The sequence below is a fragment of the Chenopodium album genome, chromosome 12, assembly GCF_948465745.1.
Source record: "Chenopodium album chromosome 12, dcCheAlbu1.1, whole genome shotgun sequence".
Taxonomy (NCBI): Eukaryota; Viridiplantae; Streptophyta; class Magnoliopsida; order Caryophyllales; family Amaranthaceae; genus Chenopodium; species Chenopodium album.
The window spans coordinates 11,171,156-11,187,609 of record NC_137845.1 but is presented as its reverse complement, the minus strand read 5'-3'; the positions used below and the strand labels follow the sequence as shown (position 1 = coordinate 11,187,609).

The 16,454-nt window shown below is 36.3% G+C and overlaps 2 protein-coding genes and 1 pseudogene across 3 annotated transcripts; 1 reads left to right on the top strand and 2 right to left on the bottom strand.

Annotated features, from left to right (window-relative positions):
- Positions 1–548: 548 nt before the first annotated feature.
- On the bottom strand, positions 549–1,237 carry LOC145571980 (peamaclein-like). The gene is made up of 3 exons (XM_081630996.1): positions 1,157–1,237; positions 995–1,025; positions 549–730 (listed from the first exon to the last, which is right to left on the bottom strand). The coding sequence occupies exons 1-3, from the start codon at positions 1,235–1,237 to the stop codon at positions 549–551; spliced, it is 294 nt and encodes a 97-aa protein (XP_081487122.1).
- Positions 1,238–6,142: 4,905 nt separating this feature from the next.
- On the top strand, positions 6,143–8,692 carry LOC145570318 (uncharacterized). 2 transcript variants are annotated; one of them, XM_081629357.1, is made up of 2 exons: positions 6,143–6,534; positions 7,275–8,692. In XM_081629357.1, exon 2 carries the CDS (start codon positions 7,280–7,282, stop codon positions 8,363–8,365), a length of 1,086 nt encoding a protein of 361 aa, XP_081485483.1. In that variant the 5' UTR covers positions 6,143–6,534; positions 7,275–7,279; the 3' UTR covers positions 8,366–8,692. The 2 variants fall into 2 exon arrangements, with proteins under 2 accessions (XP_081485483.1, XP_081485484.1); XM_081629358.1 differs by having other exon boundaries at positions 7,270–8,692.
- An 887-nt stretch (positions 8,693–9,579) lies between these two features.
- LOC145571979 (phospholipase A1-Igamma1, chloroplastic pseudogene) lies at positions 9,580–11,269 on the bottom strand (annotated as a pseudogene).
- Positions 11,270–16,454: the final 5,185 nt, after the last annotated feature.

Sequence of the window (16,454 nt, the reverse complement as noted above, 5' to 3'; positions counted from 1 at the left end):
AATATTTTATATTTATGGTCTTATGGACCCAAGAATCACATAAAAGTTGTATGTAAGCTACTTGTGATTGTTGTGAAGTTGTGATCACTTAGCTTGGTGTCCAATTATAAATTTTCTATTATATGATTATATCCTTATTCAATTTAGTGACAACATTAGGGGCGTTTGGTGTGGATGATCAACTAGAGTTTAGTTGGTTAAAATTTTGATAGATACGGAGTAGTATTCAAGACCTATGAGCAAATAATATTGAACGGTAAATTTTATACTTGTATTATTCTTTTTAATCGATATAAAAGTGTTTCTAGGGGAAAGGTTTCCTTATTTTTAGGTTCGGCTTGTGATATTTTGCATTAAGTTTTCCTTGATATTAAATGTGAGGTTGGGTGAAAAAAAAAAAAAACAAACAAGAACCAATATTGTTTCAATTTAAATCAGCAAATTTAACTGCTCAAATTTATTGTCTCCTCTAGGCAACACATACACCAACAAATTAAGGAGAATGAAATTGACAAATTTTGAAAGCATCTTAAATGGTCTTAGTTCTTTTAAGGGCACTTAGGGGATCCTCTCTTAGTTTTCCACTGATCATAGCAAGGCCATTCCTCTCTGCGTCCATATGTTCCTGGGGGTACACAATGGCATTTCAAGCAGCATTCGTTGCAATACATCAAGCATGGCTTTCGATGCTCCGTTTTTGAGCACCTAGCGTTACATGCCCATGGACAATCTACAAAAACAACATCCAAAAACGGAACATGGTAATTAAGTTGTATGATTAAAACGGAACATGGTAATTAAGAATATGACACAATTTTACTCTATTTAGATTGAGTTTAATGTTTTAATCAATCTCGAAATAATACATGTGCATGGTTGTTACAATGTTATTCTGTAGTTACAATCTTGGTCTTAGAAACAAAACAATTACAGAGTATTATTCAAGAAGATTCGAGGTTAAGTTCAAAGGATTATATATATTATAAATGTATACCTTTTGATTTCACTGATCCTTTTCCGCCAGCCTAATTTAAATAAGTAAATATGTATGGGTTAGCGATGTCTTTGCTAGAAATAGGCATAAAACACATGAACAAATGCCATGACCAATAAATTAAAAGCTACCTTGAATGATTATAATAAATAAAGGACTTACAATTGAAACTTCAATTTGGAGTAATAAGGAGAAAAGGAGGAGCAAAAGCACAAATGAACGAAACAAAGAGGAAAAAGCCATTGATACTCTTATGGTTTTGAGCCTCTAAGTGACAATGAGAATCGTACTGAAATTTTATTGTCACAGAATTAGAGTTATTTATAAGAGAAAATTTAACAGATTTATCATTTATGTAGTGTATGTGCTAGTTATAAAGGAATTTTCTCAGTATATAATGGACATCTGGACACATTTGAATTACAACTTCTAAGAATTAAGGTAACAAGACTAAGTATTTGACATACTAATACCCTTTTTTTGGGAAAATTTGTTAGAGCGTTTTATGGTAGCATAACAAAGTTTGAAGTTTAATGAACGTTATAAATTGACTTATTAAATACATAAGATTGCTAATATTTGGGTCAAACTTTGATAACATTGACCATTGTCTCGTTAATTTATAAGAGATTATATAGTCAAATGAGGTCTTGTTGAATTGATGTCGTTGTATATTTTATTAATATCTAGTTTTTATCATTTTTATGCTTGTAAAAATGAAGATATATGAGTTTAAAGACGCTTCCTGGAGATCATGATAAGTCAAATGGGACAAAAAATAAGAGACGGAGTGAGTATGGTACACTCAAGTTTATTCACTGCATGATGCTCCATGTGTCAGGTATAGTGTATTAGTGTGTCACTTTGCATACTATGTTAGAAAGGGTTTTTAGGCCGGACAAAGGTCTAGGTTAAGTCCGGATGCAATAATGTATATAAATTGCATACAAAGGAGCTAGATAAAATTGAAAAATTAAGATAATCCAAACACTAATTTTACTTTTTTGATGTTTAGAGAGCTATAAGGGCGGATGATGAAAATCGATTCTAAGACCGGGAGAGGAGCTCTAATTACTTGAGCTATTCCTCACTGTCAATATTAATTTTACTAATTATGTGTGATTTAATCACACACGATTCAAAATTAGTACGAAGTACCAATTTAAGAGATACGACGTACATTAATGGTCGGATCTTATGTAGGCAAATGGTGATGCAACCCTTTATTCTCTAAGGAATGTATATGTCATCGGCCAACATTTTGACTTTTATAGCGTGTATTATATACCCGGATGTATATAGCTTTTAGGGCCAACTTTAGACTTTTTGTACTGTATTCACTGGAATTACTTTACTTTTTATTAATATTCCAAACTTTCTTACTCATTAATTGTGGAGATCCAAATGGATATTCATCATTAAATGTTTGTTTAAAAAAAAATTAAGTTTTTAGCATCACAGGTGATTTTGTAACATTTATTAATGATCTTATTGAACCAGAACCTCGTAAGGGTCATCCCAACATGGATTAGTTTGTCAATGTCCATTTTTATTTTTTTTTAAAGAAATACTTTCAATAATAAAAAGCCATGCATACAACATTTACAAATGAAATCTAAATTAACAAATATATAAAATTGAATCAAATAAAGTTCTTTCATGAAAGCTACGACCGTTGAATGAATCTTGTATAGTAATACATCTCTCTCATACATCGCTGGAATATACAACCTTTTCGGAGAGACGATCTAATAATTAAATGTAGCCATAAGGATGATCTTCATCTAATTTACTTGAACGTCTTTGAAAATGTGACAATCGTTCCGATCCTAAATAAATCTTTTCCAATGAACTAATAATAGGGCAAAAGATGATTGCTTTTTTTAATAAACCCTAACTCCAAAAAAAAAAGCCTATATAAAAACAATCAACTAAACTAACAAAAAATAATGACGACTCCATCATAGGGAGACACTCCACCAATGCCTATTTGAAAACAAGTTAGATTATATTATCGTTTTAAATGCGACTTTTGTCGCTTTAAATGTTTAATTCTATAGTAAAATGAATAATGAAATTTCACATTTGGAAATGAAATAATAATACAAATATAGAATACCTCATTTGATACATTTTATCCTTATGAATTAGTTTAGAATTTCAGATATAAAGTTAGAGTTTAGTTAAATCAAACAATTAAATCAGATCAGATACAAAAAATATACTTATTAAATTTAGACAGATTAAATATGCAAAAATGAGGTGAAATAAATATTTTTTTTTTTTAAGAAATGAACATAGCCTCCTTTAATAAGCCCTTAATCTATTTCAATGATACAGTATTAAATTTGTCACACATGGTGAAATGATCATACACCCTAAAGGGCGAAATGACTAATATTTTGATGGATCCCTCTTATTATAACCACTATTTGATGGATCCCTCTTATTACAACCACTAGACCTTGTCCATTGGCCCTTTTTATACACGACCCGTCGATGCCGCTTAATAAGTTAATATCACTTTAAGTGCAAACTGCAAATTTCTTAGGCCTTGTTTGATAGTAAGCTTATTGGGGTTATATTAGCTTATTTGACTAACTTTAGCTGATTGACTAGTCAAACAAGCTAATACAAGTGTTTGGTAGTAAGCTTATTGAAAGAGCTTATTCCACAAAATAAGCTCTTTTTGAAAAAGCTCATTTTAGGAGCTTTTTCAATTAGCTTATTCATTAATTATTGTGAAATGACACTTATAACCTCATTTAATTTAAAATCCTATCTAAACTACCTACCCCACAATTAGCTTATTGGTCATTTCACATACTCAATCACCTTTAAGCTATCAGCTATTTACCAAACACTTTCATATAATCAGTTAATACAATAAGTTAGTCAAATCAGTTAATAAAATCAGCTAGTCAAAATCAGCTAACTCAATCAGCTTCACCTTTCAGCTTTCTCCCAAACAAGGCCTAAACTTTGATTTTCATTTTGGAAAATTTGTTAATTGCAGTCATTTAAAGTTTGTATTTTATAAATTGCAGTCATTTAAAAAAAATTGCAACTTACAACCCAAAAGTTCTTATAAGTTGTAAATTGCAGCCCATTTTAAGTTTTTCATTCGTTTACGCGTCGATAAAATATTCGGTTAACATTTTAGGGGCCATTTTAGTCTTTATGGAACCAAATTGTGCCCGGAATTAGCAAAAAAAAAAAAAAAGGTAAGTGTCCCGTTTTGCGTATAAAAATGTATCAATTTGTGGGCAACTATTTTTTGCTGTAAAAACGAGGTACTTACGTTATTTTTTTGATAATTTCGAGCTCAATTCGTACCCTTAAGTACTAAAATGATCCCTAAAACCTTAACCGTTTTTCGACACATAAACCGATGAAAAAGTTGAATCGAGCTGCTATTTACAATTTATAAGAACTTTTGGGCTGCAATTTGCAATTTTTTTTAAATGACTGCAATTTGCAAACAAAATTACAAATTGGGTTTGTTCGTTTGGCATTACTGTGGTTTTCTGGTTTTTTTATTTTATCATATTATATATATATATATATATATATATATAAATATATATATATATATATATATATATATATATATATATATATATATATATATTAAAAACCAAAAACAGGAAACTAAAGAAAGATGTTTTCACTTTTTGGTTGTCAGTTTTCAAAATCATCATGATTTTAATAAGTTTAACTAATAAAACCAAAAACAGGAAACTAGAGAAAGATGTTTTCACTTTTTAGTTGTCAGTTTTCAAAATTATCATGATTTTAATAAGTTTAACTAATAAATTATACTAAAAAGTGAAAACATCTTTCTCTAGTTTCCTGTTTTTGGTTTTTAGTTTTCAAAAAAACATAAAACAAAAAACGATGTCAAATAAGTCTTGAAAGAAACAGAAAACAACCAAGCACACCTAACTAAACAAATACCACAAAAGGACAACCTTGTGTAAAGAAGCTAAGGCAACATGCCTAAACAAACCCTCATACAAGGCTTGCCACTTAGCATTGGAGCAAAAACGAAGAGAACGAAAATACCAATAAAGTCTTGCAGCATACCAATAATTATGGAGCCTAATTGGACAACCAAGAAAATCGTACCACATCCATAATGCGGACCAAGAGATGCCAATTTCCTTATTTCCCTCTAGTTCTTTTTGTGCTTCTCAACTTTATTATTTTGGTCTTTCAAAAAAAAAAAACTCATTTCGACCATGCACACATGTGTCAATACTCAATACATAAATCTAAACCATTAATACATAGGTGTATGATAATTTACATAAGTATTAAGCGACAATAATATTATATGACGAGTTTACTTATTCGAAGTTTTAAAAATGAATCACATATACATATTTATCTTAAGGAGTAATAGTATGAAAGATTATGCAATGATTTCTGCCTCTAAAACTATCTTTTAGCTTCGCCTTCTCAACTTGATGAAATAAACCAATTTTTGGCATATGCTATGCACTAGACATCAAGTCACAAATTCATTCGGTCAATTCTCAAGGTATAAAACCACTTATTTTATAGTTCTAGTTGTGGTCTCAAATCCATGATCAACTCTATTCTTTAGATAAAAAGAGAATTTTGAAAAGAGAACAAAGAAAAAAAAAATTCTTAACAAACAACCCTTTGATTCTACACTTCAAAGCATGATATGCACTATATTTTTGAATGAACAACAATCCAAGATTTTAAAAAAAAATTAAACACATTATCCAAAAATCACACACTCATATAATAATACAACAATATGAAACTATGATAACAAGATTATGAATGCTCATTATTTTAAACTAATCGCATAATCAAATACAAAGGGCTTGTTCACTTCACCTTAATTTCAATTCAGTTCAGCTCCTAATTTCCATCTCTCATGAAATATTCATCTTAGTTCTATCCAGTCCACTTCAGCTCTAATCAATTTAATTCAGTAAATATAAACACATTCAAATTGTATTGAATTTATAAGATCATAAATTCATAATGCACATCATGTTATCGAGTAGAACTCGTTACCAAGAGGACATGTCGCGCAAAAAGAAGGGAATCTGAGACCCTTTTAAGCTTACAAAACGAGGAAGACTCGCTCTTCTTTATTTTTAATTTTCTCTCTCCTCAATCATCCACTCCAAAAAGTCCCCTCTCCCAAAATCTCTTCACCACTTTGGAGCACACATTTGCAGATAACATCCCACTATTATTATTTTCATATTTTTATTTTTATAAATTAAAAAATCCCAAACAAAAGTCAAAAATAGATACTCAAAAGACAAATGTTAACAACATAGATTTTTCCCCAAAAAATATAAAATTAACTCCATTATTATCTTCCTATCAATTTTAATTTCCCCTTTTAATTTTCCTCTTTTTCGGGAATTTTTATCCATTTTTTTTTTGGCAATTTTTATTTTCCGAAAATTCAGAAATTGGGCGCCATTGAAGCTGCACAAAAATAGGGTCAGATCTGAAACGGTAATATCCAAAATAACGGACAAATTTAGGTATTTTTACATTTTCTCTCTCCTCTCTTTTCGTTACTGTTGCTGTTTTGAATTTCATCAAAAAAATTCTCATTTTTTGATATTTTTTCTGGATGATCTTTTGCTCTTTTACAATTTGTTCATCGTTAATTAGAACTACATTATCAGCTAATTTTCTGCAATTTACCAATGAAAAATTTGGTGAGCTTTTATTTTTATTTTTTAAGCTAATTTGAGCTATAATTGTATTTTATTTTTTCAAATTTCCTGCAATTTTTTCTATGCTTTGAGATAATTATTAAGGTATTATTTTCTGGTGAAATTGTCCTATTTGTATAAGAATTTGATTCATATTTTTTTTATATTATCAATTCATATATAAAAGTATATAGAATTTGAAAATGTGAAGTTTCTAATTTGTTTATTAGTAGTAACAGAATTGTGAATCTCAATAATATAAAGCAGAAAAAACAAATGTTAACCGCGATTTCCTATGAAGACAAATCTTTGCAGTTTCCCATTCTTAATTTCTTGTTTTTCTGTCTTTCTTTATTTTATTTTTTTTTTATTTTTTTTTTTTTTTGGGGGGGGGGGGGGGGGGGGGGTATGATTATAAACATAGAATTTGATGATTATGTTGCATAATTACTTATGATGAGACATATTTTGATTGAAATGAGATGCAATTGATTGTAATGTAAGAATATGATTGAGTTTTTAATGGTAAGTTTTGTTGGTAAAAAATTGTATGTGAAGTACAGATTAAATGGATAGTAACGGTGGTGGCGTAGCTACTGCTGTTACTTCTCGGAGACTGACGTCCCACCACTCCACCCTTCGCGACACCTTCATTGCAGCCGATCTATCTGATGCAATCAACCGCGAATTTAGCCATAATTCTTCCATAGTTAATAGCACTACTAGCCCAAGAAGGGTGTCAAACGTCACGCTGGGTGCTGTACTTAATAGTGACAGGAAATCACCACCACCAGCTAATATAGTTGTCAGAACCCTCCTTGAGGTTATTCGTAACGACGAGACCCTTACCCCTAGAAGTGCTGGAGGCTCCCCTAACGGAAAGAAGACGTGGAAGTCTTTTAAAGACCGCCTTAAGCTCAAGAGGAATCAGAATTTTAGTCAGAATCAGAATCCAAATTCAAGGAATTGGACATCTTCTATGCCGGTTCCACAGTCAGACGTGATACCTAGCTCAAGATCATCGTTAGGTGAAGTGATGGCGAACAGAAACTCCCTTAGAAGCAGTTCGCTCAGGAGAGTTGATACTGTTCCAGCTGATGATCTGACCTTGAGGGAGGTTGATAGTGGTGGGTCTCCTAGGGGTGGCAGCAGTTTCAGGCTGTCTGCGGCTTTGGCTGCTGAGAGGGAGCAGACTCGTAGGAGGCTGTCAAGGGAGCTGGATGAGGGTAATCGAAGTAGGAATGAGAATGAGGAAATTGAAGTGTCCCCTCGTGGAAATGAAGATGAGGATGATGATGACGAGGATGGAGGAATTCCTAATCTTGGGCCTCCAGTAAACCAGCCATTGCGAATGTCATTGATGGATTTGTTGGAGGAAACTGATCGACAGGCTGGGATCAGTGGGCCTACATACAGGTTGGATGACGAAGAAGAGGAAGAGGAAGAAGAGGAAGAGGTGGAAGTGGAAGAGGAAGTACAGGACGTGGGAAAAGGAGAATTTTCTTGTTGTGTGTGTATGGTAAGGCATAAAGGTGCAGCGTTCATTCCTTGTGGCCATACGTTTTGCAGGTTATGTTCGAGGGAACTCTTTGTTCAAAGGGGGAACTGTCCACTTTGCAATAATTTCATCTTGGAGATTTTGGATATCTTTTAAGGGTAATGCTTCAATTATTATGCTCTTGGCCTGTAAAAACTCGACTCTTGCATAATATGGGGAAACTGGTGATGAATATCTGAATATGTCAAGAGAATACAGTCTAACCAACTTCAGCTCAAGTTTATCAGTCATAGGGTTGTGAATGCCATTCGAGAATCAGGAAGGATTTTTTTTCCTTGATTTTTATCTCATGGTTAATGATATCTGCTTGTGTATGTATACTGTATCTTATTAGTCAATAGTAGGTTTATGGAACTATATGTGTAAGGTCCATTGCTGGATCAAACTTTTATAATATAGTATTATCTTCTATATTTTTTTAAACCTTGATATGAGTCAGTGATCTGTTTGGTGGACGATCTATATCAGTTTGCTGTTAAAATAACTTGAGATGTGCAAACATCAGCATCAGCTGAAATTTCGGTACTTGTCTGGCAAACAAAACAAGGTTAGTGATGCTTTATCATAACTGACAATACTCTAAAATAAAGATTCAATTGGAGATGTGTATGGCATCTTCGAAATCCTGGGAATCTTCTTACGAACATGATCATCTGTAGTAACAGAAGATCTGGTGTCGCCTTTTTCCCTGAACTTGTGATTTTGCCTTACGCGGCTTTTGGTGGAAGATGTCCATTGTGGACTTCTGGTAGCAAGATTTAGATAGTTGCTTGAATTTGAATACTTGCAATGTGGTTAGCCCACATATTTAATTAGCATATGTGCTGCAGAAAACAGCATTCATGATCATCAGAAAAGCTGATTCAGCATTCATAGTTGCTTGTATAGATAATGAAAATGATCAGTGGAAGCTGATTCAGAAAAGGATATGCATGCACAAACATCACATGAAGCATTGTTGAAAATTAATAATGATAGTTCACTATCAGTCTGTGAACCCCCCTTCCCTTTTTCTAACATTAACTATGTTCAGTTTTCGGCTTAGTTCGTAGACTGCATTGGTCCCGTGTTAAATTGTGTCGAAAAATACTCTGTTGGATTAAGTGGTCCTCTATCCTTTCATGATGTTGCTACTTGTTAACCTTTCTTTGATCTTGTGAACGCGCTCCTCTACCCGTATCCCCCCTAGTGATAAAACACCATGTGCGAGATGGGTAAAAGAGTAAACATCATCTATATATGTGAAAATATAAAAAATCGCCCCTGAAATTAGATCTTTATGCTCATCTCGGGGCAATAGCTCGTGTCTTATCCCCATCCCCCCCTTCCCTTCCCCAAACCTTAAGCTTCATGATTTTAGTAGGATAAGATTAAGATTGTGCTAACAAGAACTTATATATACAATTATAATTATGATTCAATAACCAAGTACAGATTGCATCTCATTACAATTAGCCGATTCACTAGTAGGAGATGGTATATCTTCAGGATCCCTCTTAGGTTTAACCCACCTCCCATAAGCATTCTGAACCAGACCCTTATTCGCAACCTGGTACCAACGAGGCGGTATCCTCAGCTCGTTAATCAACAGATCACACTCTTTGTTAACCAAAGCTATATCCCTTGTAGCATCAGACCGAAAAGGCACCTTAGAACTTTCATAACCATCCAGCAAATGCAGGTAAGTCTCTAGCATATGATGTCCTAACAGCTGCAACCCTCGTTTCAAATACGGAGAAGCTCTCGCGTCAAGCTTCAGCTCAACACCAGCATGAGGGTGAATCCACTGTAATCCCCCAGTAATCTCATCAAAATTCTGTAAGCTCTCATTGTTAAAGACCATTCCTGCAGTCCAAGGAACGACGTCTTGTTTGACAACAACGCGTAGTATCTTCACTCCTAGCTCGTGTAGCTCGTCTCTGAAGACCGAGTTTCCAATCCTTGGAGCAGCAAAGGATATGACACTAACAGGAAGATTGACGAATATTGCAGCCGCCTCGTATGCATTGAGCAGAGCCAAGGCACCACCTAAACTATGCCCTGTTATTGTAAGACTAACTTCTTCCCCTCTTTTCTTGTAAAAATCTATTAGCTTTGATAACTCTTGCATCACTTGTTCTGAAGCACTTGATTTGTTATACCTCGAGGATCGAAATTTCGTAGTGTAAATGCTTAGGAAACCTTCCTCAACTTTGGCATCACCGTGCCCAAATGTCTCCAAATTACGCTGAAAATCTTCGTACCACTCGGATGCAGACACCGTCCCTCGCCATGACACTACAATGTCTCTCCTACCAATACGGCGTGACTCCTCATCATCACTAACCGCGACAAACCCCATCCAATTCGAGTGTGTACTCCAAGTCTCGGCCACTTGAGACTTCTCTAGCCATCTAGGCAGATCAATTTGAGAAGTCGCGTAGATGTACTTTGTAACGTGATATCCGTGTCGTGTTAACCCGAGCTTTTGAAAGAGCTTGTTTCGGTTATACCTACAACTACCACAATACTCTGAGTATGGATCGTAGTCGAAAGCATCGTATGTTGCTTGAGCTAACTCACCATATTTGAGTAGCTCTTGCCTTAAAGAGGGGTTAATAGGGTCTAAAAGGTCGTCCCAATTATTAGCACCATGAAATTCTTCCCAATTATTTGATATATCATCCTTAGGAAATGATATAGGGGTGTTACTTTTGTCCTCTAAAATGGTGCTATAATTAGATTGGGTTAATGTTTTTTGGGTGTGTATGGATTCAATTTGGTTATGTAACATATGGGTAAGTGATTGGGCTAAACGGGTTGCCGGGTTTGATGCCTTAGACGACCGGTTAGTGTCGTCGAAGAGAAGTTCTTGTCGAGAACGAACCGGCCGTGGAAGGCGGCGAGTGATTGTGAAGTGGTGGTTGATGGTGGGTTGGATTGCCTTCATTGTGGCCTAGCTAGCTAAACTTTTGAAAGTTTGGAAGAAAATATTGTGGTTGTTGAAATGTGATTTTTTTTGGAGCGTTATATATATAAAGAAAGTCAAATTATACATGTGGACTATGTGAGAGTTTAGTGCATGATTATGACTTTGTTGACTCACTCTCAACCACCATAATTTCCTTTTGAAAATTGAACCGCGTTAAACAAGGACATTTGATTGAGAAAAGTCTTGCTCTTTTTTTTTCTTCTTTCTTTGTTTTTCTTTTCCAAAAAGTTTTTTTAGTGTGTTTCTTATTTTTAATAGTGTAACCTCACCGATTGACTTAAATGAAAGGTGTGTTACAAAAAATACTTAAATGAAGAGTTCAGATTCAACTTCTGCATGACATGCACATCTGTTTTAGCTTGCAGTGCTCTTCACTCCAAAGTACTCCTACCAATGATCCAAGTCCAATTTACACAAACCTAACTAAAGGTCTAAATCAATGCTCTCTCCTTCAGAATTAATAGTCACAACTCACAAATAGTGCTACATAAATTCTTATATGTGACTGGCTACACGTATGGTCGGAGTTACTCGATCAAGGTTGTATGGCAAAGTTACTCGATTGGTTAAGGATTACTTAGTCAACGTTTTGATGTGTGTCAGCTTGTTGCATGGTGTGGCTGATCGCACCAAAAAAACACTGATTAATAAATTAATCCCATGTTTAATATGAGTAGTACCAAGCACTCAAACTGAAACATCGAAAATTAACATTTGCTTATTATTTCTTGTCCCGGCTCACACTCTTGGAGTCTTGACTTTCCCAGTTGTATATTGCAATGGTCTTTACTCCTAGTCCCAACGGCCCCAACTCCCAAATCTCATTTTCAGGTCTTATTTTACTCGTCTCGCTTGGCATGAGCTTATCTGAATTTACTCAATCAATCAATCAATCAATCAATCAAAGCCTTAATCCCAAAAGTGGGGTCGGCTAACATGAACCAAATTTGATTATTCCGTGTAGTCATCAACATAAATCTTTCTCCTCCATCCCTTACGATCCAAAACTTCATCCTCACGTAAATCCATGCACTTCATATCCTTCCTCACTCCTTCCAACCAAGTCATCTTTGGTCTCCCTCTTCCTCGTTTAATCCCTCCATGGTCCCACTCTTCCACTCTTCGCACCGGTGCACCCTCGGGTCTCCGTCTTACATGTCCAAACCAACGCAGACGATTTTCCCTTAATTTATCTACAATGCCCGCCACACCTACTTTCTTGCGAATAACCTCATTTCTGATTCTATCTCTTAAAGTGTTTCCACACATCCACCTTAACATGCGCATTTCCGTAACCTCCATCTTTTTAATATGCTCTTTCTTAGAAGCCCAACATTCTGTACCATAGAGCAACACTGGTCTTATGGCAGTCCTGTAGAATTTTCCCTTCAACTTTAAGGGAATGCTGCGGTCGCATAACACTCCCGTGGCCGCTCTCCATTTAAGCCACCCTGACTTAATCCTGTGGGTCACGTCTTGATCAATGTCACCATTCTTCTGGATGATCGACCCTAGGTACTTAAAACATTCACTCATGGTCAAATCCTTTCCATCCAAACTCACCACTTCATTGCTTGTCCCCCTCTGAGTGCCAAAACGACATACCAAATATTCAGTCTTACTCCGACTTAGCTTAAACCCTCTAGATTCCAACCTTTGCCTCCATTGCTCCAACTTGACATTAACCCCATCCTTAGTCTCATCCACCAAAACGATATCATCTGCGAACAGCATACACCATGGAACCTCATCTTGAATTGGTCTAGTTAATTCATCTAGAACCGTTGCAAAAAGAAAAGGGCTTAATGCAGACCCTTGATGCAATCCGATTGTAATAGGGAAATCTTTTGTCAACCCTCCGCATGTCCTCACATTTGTTGACACATCCCGATACATATCCTTAACTAGGTCTACATACCTTCGTGGGATACCTTTCTTCAACATTGCCCACCAAAGTATCTCTCTTGGCACCTTGTCATATGCCTTCTCTAAATCAATAAAGACCATATGAAGATCTTTCTTCTTTACCCTATAAAACTCCATCATTTGTCTTATCAAATGGATTGCCTCCATAGTAGATCTCCCAGGCATAAAACCAAATTGGTTATCTGAAATGCTTGTGCATGCCCTCAACCTTTGTTCAATCACCCTTTCCCACAACTTCATAGTATGGCTCATAAGCTTAATTCCTCGATAGTTAGAACAATCTTGAGCGTCTCCTTTGTTTTTATAAACCGGGACCAAGGTGCTCTTCCTCCAATCTTGTGGGATCCTTGTAGCCGTCCATATCTTGTTGAAAAGGTTTGTTAACCAATCAATACCAATCTTACCCAAACACCTCCACACCTCTATCGGTACCCCATCAGGGCCAACCGCCTTCTTAGGTTTCATCTTCCTCAGTGCAATCTCCACCTCTACTCTCCTAATCCTTCGCACATACTCCATGTTGATTTCTTCATCACTCATAGAGGTATCTCCTATCACAACTCCATTACTTCCATTAAATAATTCATCGAAGTACCCCTTCCACCTGTCCTTGATGCCCTCCTCTTGCACTAGGACCATTTGGTTCTTATCTTTGACACACTTCACCATGCCAATATCCTTCCTTGCCTCTTGTCTTCTCTTTGCCATCTTATAAATGATCCTTTCTCCCTCCTTGGAATCAAGCTTTTCATAAACCTCCTGATATGCCTTTTCTTTTGCTTGGCGAACAGCTGCCTTTGCCTTACTCTTAGCCTCCTTATACGCTGCAAAGGTTTCATCACTCCTACATTTTCCTAAGGCTTGATAGCATTCCCTTTTTTGCTTAATTACTGCTTTCACCTCTTCATTCCACCACGAAGTATCTCTCTGTACCGAAGTTCTTCCCCTTACTTCCCCTAAGACCTCTTTGGCCACTCTTAGGAAACAGTTCTTCATTCGTAACCAAGTCATGTCCGGATCCACCTCTCCATCCCAATCCGCTTCTTCAATTACCTTTTCTGTAAAAACCTTAGCTTTTGCATCCCTTAGGGTCCACCATATTATCCTTGGTTCTTCTTGTCTAACTTTTTTCTTCGCCTTCTCTTTCAGACGAATAGTCATTACCAATAGCCGGTGTTGGGTGACCACACTCTCCCCTGGGATAACCTTACAGTTTATGCAACTTTGTCTATCTATGCTCCTTGTGAGCAGGAAGTCTATTTGAGTTGCATTTGCTCCATTCCGAAAAGTTATCAAGTGTGAATCCCTCTTCTTAAACCAAGTATTAGCCAAAATTAAATCATATGATTGGGCAAAATCCATAATAGCTTCACCACCGGCGTCCCTCTGCCCATACCCAAAGCCTCCATGGACACTCTCATAGCCATCTCGGCTCGCCCCAACGTGCCCATTTAGATCCCCTCCAATATATAACTTCTCTGAGTGGTGGACACCCTGCACCACCTCGTCTAGGTCCTCCCAAAATTGTCGTTTCTCTTCTGCATCTAAACCCACTTGGGGAGCATAAGCACTGATAACATTCACAATCTCCTTGCCACATAGCAACTTCAGCCTTATCAACCTATCGTTCTTCCGATAGACCTCGATCACCTCTTTTGCCAACCTCTCATCGAGAACCACACCAACTCCGTTCCTAGCTCCACCATTCCTTGTTCTGTGGCTCGTTTCTTGCCCAACATACCATACCTTATACCCCAAAACCAAGCCTCGAGCTCCTTCTCCTGTCCATCTTGTCTCTTGGAGGCACATGATGTTCACGCGTCGTCTTTTCATTACTTCTACCAATTCTGCTGATTTTCCCGTAAGAGACCCCACATTCCAAGAACCAATCCGCAAACTAAATTCTTTTCTCCCACGCTCCCTCCTGATCCCAACTCCAAGCCCTTGATTATTTGACACCACAATTGGGCAATATGGCGCGTCGCTTCTGGGCGACGACCTAGCAACCCTTACATACTTATCACTGCACCCGGGTCTGGGAAGTGCAGCGCGTCGCTCAGTAGGGAACGCCCCAATGGCACGCCCTTGCTCATTTGACACCACACTCGGGCAATGTGGCGCGTCGCTTCTGGGCGACGACCTAGCAACCCTTGCATACTTATCACTACACCCGGGTCTAGGAAGTGCAGCGCGTCGCTGAGTAGGGAACGCCCCCACGAAAATATCTGTTTGGCTCATGTCATGGGATGTGACGAAGTTTTATACTGGCTGTCACTGGCCTACCGTAACCCTCCTCCTTTATCCAGGCTTGGGACTGGCAGCGGGAAACCCACTGGCGGAGTTCTTATCTGAATTTACTCCTCTGAAAAAAAAAAAAAAAAAAAAAAAAAGACACAAGTGCTCTATCTCGCTATAAGACGTTTGTAATAACTTGTTCCATCAACTCATACATCAGGAACACTTGCTACAAGATGTTTGGTAAAATTAGTCGTAAATATAAAGATATTTGAAAAAAATGTATTCTATACAAAAATAGTCAAAATTAATTCCAGTATAGATAGAAGTGAGTCTTTTTTGTAAGAGTTTTTAGAAGTTCGTCTCACCTTAAACTTGTCGAAACGAGAAAGAGATTTCAATTTCCGAGTTGGACGGAGAATTGTGTAAAGAAATTCGTTTCCCAAGTTGGACGGAGAAGACAAGAAGAGTAACATAAAGGATTATTTTGTGTGGATACTTCATCTTTAAATTTTCACTTTCTTTAGTTTAGCATTTTTGCGACTAGTACTCTGGTAGTTTGTATATATACTGTAACATAACTACATAAGGACCATATATTGTAAAGTGGGTCGAGTTCACACTTCACTAATTTATGATTATGTTCCACGTGCTCTAATATGCATAAATCACAGCGTAAAAACAAAAGTGAGGGTCAATATCAAATTGTCAACTCAACTTTTTTTTTTTTTTTTCTTTTTTTGTGTGTGTTAAATCAGTAATCTTACTTCAGCTAAATTAGTTATAGCATGCATTAATTAATTGTACAATGATGTCTTAACTTAACCTTGTTGGTATATTACGGTGGTTATAATTGGTCGGAACTACAGATGATATGGTTGTTGTTTGCAAGATGGAACGGTCAAGGATAGGTTCTGTGGCATATTCAAATGTTAAAACATAAGCTCTATTTGTGAAAGGCTTTTGGACTGTAATGCTTATGTGAGGTGTTTTATAGATGATATGATAAATTCAGACCAACTACTGATGCTGCTACTCGTCAGAATGGAACAG

Bases quoted from the DNA above. Each gene is read 5' to 3' on its own strand.
- LOC145571980 (XM_081630996.1), bottom strand. From the start codon at position 1,237: ATGGCTTTTTCCTCTTTGTTTCGTTCATTTGTGCTTTTGCTCCTCCTT. The intron at 1,026-1,156 runs GTAAGTCCTTTA...TATTTAAATTAG, and splicing joins TCCAAATTGAAGTTTCAATT to GCTGGCGGAAAAGGATCAGT. The intron at 731-994 runs GTATACATTTAT...TTGTTTTTGTAG, and splicing joins AGGATCAGTGAAATCAAAAG to ATTGTCCATGGGCATGTAAC.
- LOC145570318 (XM_081629357.1), top strand. From the start codon at position 7,280: ATGGATAGTAACGGTGGTGGCGTAGCTACTGCTGTTACTTCTCGGAGA.